This window comes from Bos grunniens, chromosome 12 (assembly GCF_055505025.1).
Source record: "Bos grunniens cultivar Pamir isolate PY7600 chromosome 12, Bosgru_T2T1.0, whole genome shotgun sequence".
Taxonomy (NCBI): Eukaryota; Metazoa; Chordata; class Mammalia; order Artiodactyla; family Bovidae; genus Bos; species Bos grunniens.
In genome coordinates this window covers 19,196,881-19,211,448 of record NC_141176.1, presented here as the reverse complement: position 1 = coordinate 19,211,448, position 14,568 = coordinate 19,196,881, and the positions used below count along the sequence as shown (strand labels likewise).

General features: G+C 40.1%; 2 protein-coding genes across 5 annotated transcripts in view; one reads left to right on the top strand and one right to left on the bottom strand.

Annotated features, from left to right (window-relative positions):
* Window positions 1–8,717, top strand: part of CAB39L (calcium binding protein 39 like) — a 117,929-nt gene extending 109,212 nt beyond the window's left edge. For all 3 annotated transcript variants that reach the window (XM_086329126.1, XM_086329127.1, XM_086329128.1), the window contains 2 exons: window positions 4,199–4,369; window positions 8,519–8,717. In XM_086329126.1, the coding sequence (XP_086185252.1) occupies window positions 4,199–4,357 (159 nt within the window). In that variant the 3' untranslated portion in view covers window positions 4,358–4,369; window positions 8,519–8,717. The remainder of the gene's footprint in view (window positions 1–4,198; window positions 4,370–8,518) is intronic.
* CDADC1 (cytidine and dCMP deaminase domain containing 1) overlaps window positions 4,553–14,568 on the bottom strand; it is a 31,189-nt gene continuing 21,173 nt past the window's right edge. For both annotated transcript variants that reach the window (XM_086329111.1, XM_086329112.1), the window contains 3 exons: window positions 14,295–14,484; window positions 11,740–11,800; window positions 4,553–7,893 (listed from right to left, as the gene is read on the bottom strand). In XM_086329111.1, coding sequence (XP_086185237.1) covers window positions 7,820–7,893; window positions 11,740–11,800; window positions 14,295–14,484 — 325 coding nt within the window. In that variant the 3' untranslated portion in view covers window positions 4,553–7,819. The remainder of the gene's footprint in view (window positions 7,894–11,739; window positions 11,801–14,294; window positions 14,485–14,568) is intronic.

Below are 14,568 nucleotides of genomic sequence, written 5' to 3'. Positions count from 1 at the left end.
GAGATAACTCTTATGTACTCTCTTAACAACTTTCATGTATAACATAAAGGGGTGTTAATTATATTAGTCATGTTGTACCTTAAATCCCTAGCACTTATTAATTTTATAACTGGAAGTTTGTAACTTTGGCTGCATTCATCCAGTTCCTTCTCCACCCATACATTGCATCAGTCAGTCAGTTCGGTCACTCAGTCATGTCTGACTTGGCGACCCCATGGACCACAGCATGCCAGGCCTCCCTGTCCATCACCAACTCCCAGTTTACTCAAACTCGTCCACTGAGTCGGTGATAACCATTCAACTATCTCATCCTCTGTTGTCCCCTTCTCCTCCTGCCTTCAATCTTTCCCAGCATCAGGTGATTCCCAGTGATTCAGTTCTTTGCATCAGGTGGCCAAAGTGTTGGAGTATCAGCTTCAGTATCAGTCCTTCCAATGAATATTCAGGACTGATTTCCTTTAGGATGGACTGGCTGGATCTCCTTGCACTCCAAGGGACTCTCAAGAGTCTTCTCCTACACCACAGCTCAAAAGCATCAATTCCTCGGCACTCAGCTTTCTTTATAGTCCAACTCTCATATCCATACATAACTGGTGGAAAAACCATAGCTTTGACTACATGGACCTTTTTGGCAAAATAATGTCTCTTCTTTTTAATATGCTGTCTAGGTTGGTCATAACTTTTCTTCCAAGGAGTAAGCATCTTTTAATTTCATGGCTGCAGTCACCATCTGCAGTGATTTTGGAGCCCCCCAAAATAAAGTCTGTCACTGTTTCCACTGTTTCCCTATGTAATTGCCATGAAGAGATGGGACCAGATGCCATGATATTAGTTTTCTGACTGTTGCACTTTTTCACTGTCCTCTTTCACTTTCATCAAGAGGCTCTTTAGTTCTTCACTTTCTGCCATAACGGTGGTGTCATCTGCATATCTGAGGTTATTGATATTTCTCCCGGCAATCTTAATTCCAGTAGTTTGAACATTCTTTGAGATTGGAATGAAAACTGACCTTTTCCAGTCCTGTGGCCACTGCTGACTTTTCCAAATTTGCTGGCATATTGAGTGCAGCACTTTCACAGCATCATCTTTCAGCATTTGGAATAGCTCAACTGGAATTCCATCACCTCCTCTAGCTTTGTTCGTAGTGATGCTTTCTAAGGCCCACTTGACTTCACATTCCAGAATGTCTGGCTCTAGGTGAGTGATCATACCATTATGATTATCTGTGTTGTGAATATCTTTTCTGTACAGTTTTCTATGTATTCTTGCCGTCTCTTCTTAATACCTTCTGCTTCTGTTAGGTCCATATTATTTCTGTTCTTTATATGCTCATCTTTGCATGAAATGTTCCCTTGGTATCTCTAATTTTCTTGAAGAGATCTCTAGTCTTTCCCATTCTATTGTTTTCTTCTATTTCTTTGCATTGATCGCTGAGGAAGCCTTTCTTATCTCTACTTGCTATTCTTTGGAATCTGCATTCAAATGGATATATCTTTCCTTTTCTCCTTTGCTTTTTGCTTCTCTTCTTTTCACAGCTATTTGTAAGGCCTCCTCAGACAGCCATTTTGGTTTTTTGCATTTCTTTTTCTTGGGGATGGTCTTGATTCCTGTCTCCTGTACAATGTCATGAACCCCTGTCCATAGTTCATCTGGCACTCTATCAGATAATTCCTTGATTCTATTGCTCACTTCTGTATAATTGTAAGAGATTTAATTTAGGTCATACCTGAATGGTCCAGTGGTTTTCCCTACTTTCTTCAATTTAAGTCTGAATTTGGCAATAAGGAGTTCATGATCTGAGCCACAGTCAGCTCCTAGTCTTGTTTTTGCTGACTGTGTAGAGCTTCTCCATCTTTGGCTGCAAAGAATATAATCAATCTGATTTCGGTGTCGACCATCTGGTGATGTCCATGTGTAGAGTCTTCTCTTGTGTTACTGGAAGAGGGTGTTTGCTGTGACCAGCGCATTCTCTTGGCAAAATTCTGTTAGCCTTTTCCCTGCTGCATTCTGTACTCCAAGCCTGTAACCTGGAGTACACTGCGTCTGGTAACCACAAGTTTCTCTTACTCTGAGTTCGTTTGTTGAACTATAATTGACCTATGACACTGGTAGTTCTGGTTGCCCAACGTAGCAATTAGATATTTCTGGACATTTCAAAATGATCAAGTAAAAGTCTGTGTATGTCATCTTATATAGGTAAGTATTCCGTAACTATTAACTACATTTCTCAAGTCTCATACCCAAGACTGTTGATTTGTTTGCAAGTCTGTACCTCCTGATCTCCCTCACCTGTTTCTTCCCTCCTCCCACTCCCCTCCCTGGTGACTACCTACTTTTTCCTCTGTATTTACAAATCTGTTTAGTTTTGTTATCTGTTCATTTGCTTTGTTTTTTAGATTACACCAATAATTGAAGTCATACAATAATTGTTTTTCTAAGTCTTATTCACTTAGCATAGTACCCTCTAGGTCTATTCACACTGTCTCAACTAGCAAGATTTCATTCTTTTCTATGGCCGAGTAATATCCTGTTGTGTATATGTATGTATGTATAATATTTATCCATTAATGGGCTCTTGGCTTGGCTATTATAAATAATGCTGCTGTGATTGTAGAGGTGCATATATATTTTCTTATAATTGTTTTGATTCTTTTCAGATAAATAACCAGAACTGGAATTCCTAAAATATATGGTAGATCTATTTTTAATTTCGAGAAATAGCCATACTTATTTTCCAAATTTTTCCACAGTGACTATACCAATTTCCTTCCCACCAAGAGTGAACAATGGTTACCTTTTCTCTGTTGTCATCTGTCATTGTGTTTTTGATAACAAAATATTCTGACAGCTGTGAGATGGTATCTTCTTGTAATTTTGATTTGCATTTCTCTGATGAGTGATGCTGAGCATCTTTTCATGTGCCCGTTGATCATCTGTATATTTTCTTTGGAAAATTTGTCTCTTCAGATCCCCTGCTCATTTTTTTAAACTGGGTGCTTTGTTCTATTAAAGTTGACTTTTATGAGTTCTTTGTATATTTGAGGCATCAACTCTATCAGATAATATACTGTGCAAGTAAACTTGAGCCTGAAGCCACCTAGTGGACCAATTCCAGCAGACATTTAATATGAACCAAAATACATGTGTTTTCTGTTTTCAAGCCTTTTTAAATATATAATCAGAAATAACAAATAGAAAGACACCCAAATGCTGTAGTGATGTTGAATAGATTTTAATTCTTTATCCCCAAAGATTGTGTTTTAGAAAATCTGTATTTCTCAGGTATGCCTTCCTCACCTTCATCATCTAAAAAATAGCCCTCAGCAGAAGAACACATACTCCTCTGACACAATATCTTTGGGGCTTATCCCCAGGGGAAAGATACATAATATTAGGGGGTGGCTATTTGTACTAAATGGGCTTCCCCGGTGGTTCAGCGATAAAGAATCTGCCTGCAATGCAGGACACATGGGTTCGATCCCTGGGTTGGGAAGGTCCACTAGACAAGGGCATGGCAACCCACTCCCATGGAGAGAGGAACCTGAAGAATCCCATGGACAGAGGAGCCTGGCAGGCTACAGTCCATAGGGTCGCAAAGAGTCAGACACGACTCAAGCAACTGAGCCCATTTATACTAAATACATTAATTTTTTTAAATGACTGCAGGAATTTCATGCTTAAGGCCAAAACATTACAGAAAATATGAAAGCAGAGAAGTGAACAAACATATTAATTTACCTCTGTTTATGCCCCCGAAATCATAACATGAGAGTGAAGTTTTGGCTTTCTCTGTTTTAAACATAAGCTCAGGACAGACAGAACAGAGGGCTCAGTGAGGACAGTCAGAGGCTCTGCCCGGGAACGCGCTGCGTTGCACGAGGCTGTGCTCTGCTCTATACTGTCCCGAAAGACGTTGCCCAGCAGCCCTCGTTGAATCTCGTGAGTCTGATTGACAGCCCAAACCTTGAAACTCATTCCAGTAGTGTAACCAGGATCATGAAACAAGGCCTTCAGAGTTGTGAGGTGGGCTGCGGGGCCGGGCGGGAGTGGCGGTTATTCCCAATCTAGAATTCTACACCCAACAAACTATCTAAATTGAGGGCAGAATAAAGACATTCACAGATACTCACAGCATTCAAACTGTTCCCCAGCAACGTCTGTTCTGACAGTCATCTCACCATCATGTACCTTTTCTCAGGGACCTTCTGAAAGATATGCCCGCCCAACTGAGAAAAAGTCTGGATTCTGGGGGTTCCAGATCAAGAAGGTGGAGGATGCCTCCGTCCCTGCCCTCCCCCACCCCAGGAGCGCTGCGGAGGGAGAACCCGGGAAGACAGCGGTGCGGAAGGTCCAGTGACTGATCAGCCAGGTGGGAGGCGGTCAGAGGCTCTGGGAGGCACTTCTTCAACAAGAAAAGCTTTTTAGGACACCCAGTGTGCTTGAGTAGGGAGAGAAGGTTACACAGCTGGGAGAAGGGTTTGGTTACAGGTTAGCAATAAAATATACAAAACCAAGGTCCCTGCAGCCCCACACAGGAAAAACAAACTTGAAATGCACGAAAATACATTTTATACAGAAAGTCATCACAGTACATAACGTGATAAAGCTGTGCGTAGCACTTACAGTCATAATACCAAACAATGAATACTGATGCAACCAAATTGAAAGAATATTAGGAGGATGGAGAGATGGGAAGTGTGTGCTGAGGAGAGGGAGGCGAAAGAAAGCCCTTCCATGATGGAAATTCAAAAGAAAATACCTAGAACTGAAACACTATTAAGAAACATGTGATTTGGAGACAAATACAAAGTCAATCAGCTAAAATCCTTGAGCCTGGTGGCCTCTAGGGAGGGGTGATACAGAAGACAGAGTGGGTCTTACTGTTTCAAAGAAAGGTTCATAGATCTGTTTTGCTCATTTTAAATTTGTAGGTGTAATTTTACTTAAAAAATGACTTAATTTACAACGATAGAAGTCTTTTATTACTGTCACATACATGTTAAAATCAGCTAATACGTCAACAGGTACAGGGCAAATAAGCACGGACATTAAAAACAAAACTGAAAATGTAAAGAGAGAAAAAAACCAAAGCTGATATGATTTTAGGGCCTTGTGACATCCTGAGCTAGACTTTAAGAAATCATTCACCTTCTGGACGCTTGTGCTTCCAGTTCTGCAGAGGAGTATTCTAAATAGATGAGATCTAAGTTCCTTTGAAATCTGAGTCTGTTTAAGTGCAGTAGTTGAATAGGGTAAACACATTTTATGGACGCATTTCTAAAGGGTATTCCATTTAAACAGGCCTTGTTTTCAACTGGTACTGATTATTAGGGCTTTTCACTTTTCTTATATGTAAAAAATATGTAATAATTTTAAATGATCACAGAAAAACCCCTTAATATAACACATGAAATGAAGGTTCTAAACTGTTCCTTGACTTAAGAAGCAGTAGTAACAGCCGCAGCTCAATGCTAAGCGGCCACTCTTGGCAATACCAGAACTTCAAAACATAGCTCTAAAGTGGGTTAAAAGCAGACTGCTGTGGTAGATCTGAAAGCTCAACTGTTCGTGCATAAACCGAGGAAGATTTATGAGAAGGTATATTCTCAAACTCATTAAGTAACTGAGGAAGAGAAACCCATGGAAAAGCCGAATAAAAGAAAAAGCGCTGGCAGTGATTAGATACAGGTAAACCCTCACATACCCCACCTAACAGCCGAGCGCCGAGCCAGGCCTGGGCTCACCCCACCTCCAGTCGGCAAAGCTGCTGTCCTTGGCAGTAAACAAATGTAGAGCTCTTTTTCAAATTATACATTTACTACGTCTTCCCAATCTTTGAAATTAATGGTGATGTATTTTTAAGGGCAAGTTCCGATTTCTCAGCCTGAGGGGTGACCCCTGTTGACTGTGGGTGACTAGATTTTAGGCTGCACTGTTGCTGCCCCAGGGGGCTCCTGGTGCAGGTTAGCAATCTCTGCATGAGTTCCCAATCGCTTCCCTTTCCTACTTCCCGGGGTGACCACCCATCTTCATTACTTTCTCAGATGTTCATCTCACCCCCACTGTTTGCCAGCCCACTCCCTGCAGCCCCTTCAGGGCCTCCACTTCTACGCGGCCTCCACTTCTACGCGGCCTCCACTCCTACAGGCCCTGCTTCCGTGACTCACCCGAGTGTCTGCCTGTCCTCCTATGTGTTCCTTCCACCACTGTTCCTTCAGTTACATCCACAGGGCAGTTCTCAACCTTGAAGGTCGTCAGAGTCACCTTCAGGGAATGCTGGCCACAGCCCCGGAGTTTGATTCAACAGGTCTGGGTTAGGGCTTAACAATGTGCACTTCTAACAAGTCCCCAGATGAGGCTAACGCTGTTGGTCCAGGGACCCCACTCTGAGAAGCACTATTATTAATACGTGACTTTACGCTTACATCTGTCACTAGACTGCAAGTTTCTTGAGGTCAGGGAGCATTTCTTACACGTCTCATCTCCAGGGTCTAGACAGTGTCCAGCAGTCATTCAGTCAACAAATATTTATTGAATGCCTGTCACATGCCAGACACTGTTGCAGGCACTAGATTCAGCAGTTAAAAAAAAAAATTTACACACACAACAGAGGCTAAGCGAGCTGCTGTCCAAACAGGGGCACCGGCCCACGTGCAGGGTGGCCTGTGCACTCTCCTGAGACTGGTAGGAGGCCCTGTGAGGATACGAGAGGCCCCGGGGAGAAAGTGGGCGACAGCCCAGGTGAAGCTGACTCCCCACACAGAGCCCGTCACACCCCAGGGCTGCCTGCGGGCCACTGGCCAAGTGGCTCCCTCCCTATCTCCAGGAAAGTACAAAGACTGTGCCTTCATCTTTGGGCTAATTTTCTGAAAGTTTCCTCAACAAATAAAAAATGAGAGGACTCATGAAGAAAAATCTGGAAAATAACTGAATTGACCATCATGTTCACTGTCAAGGCTTTCAGTATTCTTAAGGTTTGCAAATGTTTTTATAAGGCCTTCCATTCAGAGCCCTGAAACGCTCTCTGCTAATTATATGGAGGGGATAATGGGCAGCATTTATGAATGAATTCCAGACTAAAATATTTCTTCTCTTGTTAGTGGTTTCAAGAGTCAGTGAGATCAGAGAATAATATTGTCCGAGAATAATGCTATCTTCCTATTGCTGCCCTGAATCAGTCCAACAAGTGATCATGATTTTTACACACTGAAAGACTGAAAAAAAAAATGAATAACCCTGTTAGGAACACACTTTTATAATGGAGAGCAGGTCCACCAAATTCATTTTTATGACTCCAGGCTAATCAAGTAAATTCTGATTACCAGAAAGCTTTGGGTATAAGTGGGGCCTTTTGGTGAGTCACATATTGACTTAAAAATGGTCAGGTTGCTGTTTATTTCCCTGGAGTAGATTACTAATTATCACCTTCATAATCCAAAGGGATTAATATTTCTGAAAAGGTGTGTACTTCTCTGCTGAGATGTGACCTCCAATGAACCAGCCCCTTTGACTGGATCCCCTAAAGCTAAGACCAGGAGAAATCAATCCCTGTAGCCGACTGAATGGTCTCTTGAAATGATTGACACCTGCTTCAGTGTAAGAAAAGAACACATCACTATACTCTGGAAAACATACAAATAAATCTAAATAAAAATATTCTCCTTAGTATCATTCGTATGCTAATAATAAATTAGCTTCCTTTAAAAATTTTTTTCAACTATTTACAAAATCCATTCTTATTTTATGAGTTAACAAGGCTGGATTTTAAAAGTGCAATAAAAATTCTCAAGGCCTTCACTCCTTGTTCAGACACGACTTCTTAGTGGTTTGCAAGACGCAGCTTCTTGTTCTGGTGTGGTTCTTCATCCAGGGCTACGGATCCCAGCACGCCATCTGATGGTCAAGAATAACTTAGCGTCAGGAAAATGTCACGTCAAAGAAACGAGCATTTGTTAAAGTCAGAAGCTGTAAGATCAAAACAATGCTTAAGCTAAAGAGGAATATTTTAAAAATAAAAATGAAAAAGGGCATACTGATTTTATCTTTAAAATTCTCAACTGTTAAAGAACAGATTCTAGATAAGTCACTCACAGCTGACACAATGTACCTGACCTTTTACAAACTGGATTCATCGACAGTGTATAGACAACAATTCACAAAACTTTTTGGGAGGCAAAGTTATTACTGTTAGGCTGGAGGAGACAAAATGACCCGTCTGTTGTCCAAGGAGAGAAGGGAGTCGTCTGTGGGGCAGTGAGGTGTGAGCGGACACACCCCCCGCCGGAAGGCAAGTGGACTCATCACCTTGGTCATGTGGGAGACGGGCCTGGCTTCCACCTCGCCCCATGACCTGATTTCCCTGGCTTTCCTGGGACCACACTGTGTGCGTGTAAAGTGCACAATGTGATGGGTTTCAACACAAGCACACATCTGAGAAACCACCACCACCCTTAAGATGGTAAGTATACCCACCACCTCTGAGAGTCTCCTTTTATCCTGCTGCTTTCTGTCTTTCCAGGGATCTGCCTGCCCTCCAAGCCTCTGTGCTCACCTCGCTCTCCTAGTCTTAAGGACACCTGCATCAGGGTGCAGGGAGAATAGATCTGGAAAGCTTTCTCTCTTATTATGTAATATTGGAAACATTAAAAAAAGGAAGACTGTGTGTGATACAGATGGGAGTCCTAAAGCCTAATAATAAATTAACACTCAAGAACCTACTTTGTTGGTGTTCAGTCGCTAAGCTGTGTCCAACTCTTTCACCCCATGCTCCTCTGTCCTCCACTCTTTCCCAGAGTTTGCTCAAGAACCTACTACCCAACCCCCAAACTAGAATGTTACCACCTCTCGGGTGCCCCCCAGTCTAATCCCATCCCTCTATCCCCCTTATTCAGAGGTAACCACTGCGCTGAATCGTTGATCATTCCATTGCTTCTTAAAAATAATTTTGCCACATGTACTAACCAATACACTGCCTTCCTGTTGAACTTTACATAGAAGTTGCCTTATAATGTATTTAGTCTTCTGAAACTTGATTTTTTCATTCAGCATTATATTTCTAAGATCCACCCATGTTTAAGAATGTAGCTGTAGTTCATTTTACTTTCACTGCTTTATAATATTCCACTGTAATATTTTAATTTCCAGAGATAAATTTTTGTGCTAGTTCCAGTTTTTGCTTTTAAGAACAATGTTGCAATGAATTATCTATCTCTGTCTTTTCTACGAAACATGTAAGAATTTTCCTAGGGCATATGCTTAGAGGTCAGATTGCTGGGTCATGGAATAGACACATCTTCAGTTTTACAAAGATGACATTAAACTGCTTTCCCAAGGTGGCTGTATGCATTTTCAGTCCAACCAGCAATATACGAGTTTCTAAGGATCCACCTCCTCACGAGCACTCGGTGTCCTCAACTTGAATTCCGCAACTCTAGTAGGCACAGCAGTAGGGGTGTAAACGTTGCGGTGATTTTAATTTGCATTTCCATGACTGCTAATGAGCTTGAGCACTTTTTCATGTGCTTATTAGATGTCTGTGTTTCTTCTGTTGTGAAATACCTGAAACTATCCCGTACCCATTCTCAAATGAACTCAACCACTAATCAACCGTATATAACTGACAACCATGGACTACCTCAGCCAACAGTAGAATCCACATTATGCTTAACTCACATGGAGTGTTCACCAAGAGACCACATGCCAGGCCATAAAACACACCCTAATAAATTCAAAAGAATAGAAAGCATACAGTGTCTGCTCTCGGACCACAATATAATTAAATGACTAGTAGAAACATAACTGGAAAATCCCAAAATATATGTGGAAGTTAAATAATACATTGCTAAATAACAAATGAGTAAAAAAAAAAAAAAAACCCAAAAAACTCAAGATAAATTTTTAAATATTTTGAAATTTTGAACTAAATAAAACACGACTTATCAAAATTTGTAGCATTCAGTGGAAGAAATGCTAGAGAGAAATATACAGCAGTGAATGTATATATGAGAAAAGAGGAACGATCTAAAATCAATGGCCAGAATATATGAATCCAAATAACCAAAGTAGATTCGTGGTAGCCTGGGGCTGGAGGTAGGAGGAAACAGGGATGACTAATAAACGGGTAAGAGGAGTCTTTTTGAGCTGATGGAAAATTCTGAAATTAGGCAGTGGTGATGGTTACACAACTCTGAATCTACCAAAACCCACCCAATTCAGTACTTTAAAAGGGTAAATTTATGGTATATAGATTATACCTCAATCAAGCTCTTATAAAATTGAAAAACAGATAAGGATATTATTTACTGATATAAAAATACACACAAAAATACATTATATATTAACAAATTTTTTTAACAAGTATGTATTTGTTAAAAAATACATACAGAACACAAACCTGCAGTTCAGTGGACAGTCATAAAGCAAACACATTTAACCATCACCCAGGTCAAGAAATAAAGCACTCCCAGCAAAATGAAAGCTCTCCTCTCACCCCCTCACCACCACGACCCCTCCTCATCTCAGGACACCCCCCGACAGCACGTCTCCCCTTCCTTAGTGATCTAGGGACAGGGAATCCTGGCTACAAGACTCTTGATTGTAAGTGGCAAAAATCTCCTCTTTCATGGCTTGCCTTTGTACTCTTTTAATGCTATCTTTTGACAAACAGATGTTCTTTATTTTAACACAGATAAATGAATTCATTTTTTATGTTTAATGCTTTTTTGTGTCTTCTCCCTAACAACAGGGAATTATTAACTCACCCCCCTCGAACACTATTATTGAATACATATTCTTTAATCAGATCCATATTTTTTCATTTCCTTTTATCTTTAACCACTTTTTTCCCCCTGATAAATTTTTAAAAAGAAAGATGGAGTGGATATGTACTTTTTTTCCTGACTGCAAATTAAAATTTCACTACTTGAATAAAATAAAGCTAAGTTAGAACACAGAAAATCAGGATATTCACATAGACATTATTTTCATAAAGACTTTTATATTTACTGATTTTTCAGAGTAATCAAATCATTGTTATTATCAAGAAAATTTTACTTATTATATTGAATTTCTACTTACCTTGAATCCAAACAGAAAGATAACTAATATTTTAAAATAATATTGTACAGTAATAATTAATATTCAAAATAATATGCATGAAGAATTGCAAGGTCTCCTAAAGACTATATTGCATTAAAAATATGTGTTAATATATAAACAGTAAAACTCTGAAGACTAGTAATTCATTTATGGTAACTGTGATGACTCTTAATTAGATTATTAAAATAACCAGGATATTTCCATTCTCTGGCCAATCTGAGCTAATGTGGCTTTACTCTAACAAGAATGTACATAGCCTCATAATTTGGCCCTGGTTCCATCTGTATTAATTAGATGTATTTTTTCTTTCTAACTGCCCAAAAGGCTTTTGTTTTGGTATAGAAGAGCACTGTTGCCTATAGTCTCATATAAATTTAATTTATAAATTCAATTTGTGCATGATTATTTGTATTAAACTGCAGAGTCCATAGGACTACTCATTCATCAGCACTTCCCATGACATCTAGCATATAGTCGATACACAAGTGTTTGTGCACAAACTGAATGGCAAAAATCTAATCTGCAAAAAGAATATGCTCCACCTCCAACCACAGCAATTTCCAACACCTGATCATTATAAGTCACTATTTTTCTTTTCTTAGCAACAAAGTCAACCTCAATAAAGGACTTGTAGATACTTACTCTCTCTGCTTTCAGGCTCATTTTGCTCAAGAACACCAGTTCTTGATGGATTCAGTTGCCACTATAAAAGGACACAAACATTTTATGTATATGTTTAAGAAGGTTTTAATAAGTAGCATTTCAGCATTGTGCTTTCAAATATCAAAACAGCTTAAAACAGCAAGAAAAGTTAGTGTGTCACACCACCCAAGCCCTAATAACAACTCTGGACAACCCTGAATGATATGACTGCTGGATAAAGGATCAATATTCTTAGAGAATCTTATATATATGGTTTAGTGAGTATTTTTTAGGTGCTTTATATATTCCAGGCACTCTGGACACAAACAGAAAAGTCAAGTTGAAATCTATAAACAGTACTATTATATCTTTTGTACTTACTGCAAACTATAGCATATAAAAGTTATATTAAGTGCCAGAATTATCATTAAAAAGTAACACATGATTCTGGACAGGATCCTTTTGCTATAAAGAACTTTATTGGGACAACTGGTAGACCCTGACTGAACTCTGTGGATTAAATGGTAGCAACATATCAATGAAAATTTCCTGAGTTCTGTGGTTGTATTGTGGTTATGTAGGATAATCTACTATTTCAGGAAATACACAAGAAAGTATTTAAGAGTGACCTGGCATCATGGCAACAACTTAACTCTCAAGTATTTCTGGAAAAAAATTCTTCGTAGTATTTTTGTAACTTTTCTGCATGCTTGAGATTATTTCTAAAAAGAGAAAGGTTTTTAGGAACCAGAGTAGTTAAAAATAACCATGAGGAATTAAAGTTCTGAGTTTTCCACAAAACAATTACCACCTCAGCAGTTCTTTGGAAATATCAAATACTAGGCTAGGCTAAGTCACTTCAGTCGTGTCCGACTCTGTGAGACCCCATAGACGGCAGCCTACCAGGCTCCCCCGTCCCTGGGATTCTCCAGGCAAGAACACTGGAGTGGGTTGCCATTTCCTTCTCCAATGCGTGAAAGTGAAAAGTGAAAGTGAAGTCGCTCAAATCGCTTCTAATTTTTTCCTGATTTTTCTCATGAGAAATGCATGTGTATGTGTGTGCGCACGCACGTGTGTATGTGCCCCCTTCTTTTGTGTAATCTTAAACTATGTTCACCTCTATCTACTACTATCTACTACTGAATTTAAGTTGGCTTAAAGCTCAACATTCAGAAAACTAAGATCATGGCATCTGGCCCCATCACTTCATGGCAAGTAGATGGGGAAACAGTGGAAACAGTGGCAGACTTTATTTTGGGGGGCTCCAAAATCACTGTAGATGGTGACTACAGCCATGAAACTAAAAGACACTTACTCCTTGGAAGAAAAGTTATGATCAATCTAGACAGCATATTAAAAAGCAGAGACATTACTTTCTCAACAAAGGTCCATCTAGACAAGGCTATGGTTTTTCCAGTAGTCATGTACAGATGTGAGAGTTGGACTATAAAGAAAGCTGAGTGCCAAAGAATTGATGCTTTTGAACTGTGGTGTTGGAGAAGACTCTTGAGAGTCCCTTGGACTGCAAGGAGATCCAACCAGTCCATCCTAAAGGAAATCAGTCCTGAATAGTCATTGGAAGGACTGATACTAAAGCTGAAACTCCAATACTTTGGCTACCTGATGCGAAGAACTGACTCATTTGAAAAGACCTTGATGCTGGGAAAGACTGAAGGTGGGACAAGGGGACGGACGACAGAGGATGAGATGGTTGGATGGCATCACCGGCTCAATGGACATGAGTTTGAGTAAACTCTGGGAGTTGGTGATAGATAGGGAGGCCTGGCGTGCTGCAGTCCACAGCGTCGCAGAGAGTCAGACACAACTGAGCGACTGAACTGAACTACTGAATTTTAAAAAAAGGCTGCAGGAAGAGGTGGGTCAGGTACTTTCTTTTGTTAGCCACCAGATGGCACTATAGAACCAACTAATTCAAGGTCTGTAAGGTCAAGTTCTTCCCTGGTAGCTCAGCTGGTAAAGAATCCACCTGCAATGTGAGACTTGGGTTGGATCCCTGGATTGGGAAGATCTCCTGGAGGAGGGCATGGCAACCCACTCTAGTATTCTTGCCTGGAGAATCCCCATGGACAGAAGAGCCTGGCACAGTACAGGACAAGGTCAAGGTAAAATTCTCTCTTTAGAGATATATATTCATAAGGCAGATCCCAAGCTGAACATCTGTGACTAGGCAAGTGCTTGCACATAAAAATAAACTCAATGATAATATTTTGTTGAAACTCTTTAAAAGGGCAAGAATCACTAATTTAAAACATGCAGCAGAGTAACTTAACAACATGGGCTTCCCAGGTGGCTCAGTGGTAAAGAGTTTGCCTGCCAATGCAGGAGACACGGGTTCGATCCCTTGGTCGAGAAGATTCCCTGGAGGAGGAAATGACAACCTACTCCAGTATTCTTGCCTAGAAAATCCCATGGACAGAGGAGCCTGGTGGGCTACAGCCCATGGGGTCACAAAACAGTCAGATATGACTTAGCGACTAAACAACAGCTATCAACATAATACAAAGTATATTTGAAAAAAATGTGTATCTACTTACTGTAAATTTGCTGACACCTTCAAGTTCCCCAAATCTCATGTAAGAGATGTCTGCCTTCTTTTTTCCAACATCTACATCCCCTGCATAGATTTGTTTTATGCCTGCACCTTTAATTAAAGGTACACATTCATCACAAGGGCACTTGGTCACAAAAATCATACTTCTTTCTTCTGGCTTTATTTCTTGACACCTACAAAAATATATATACATATGAAAAAATTAGGAAGGTAGTTTCTAAAAGGGTAAGTTATGTTTTAGAAAAATCTTTGAACAT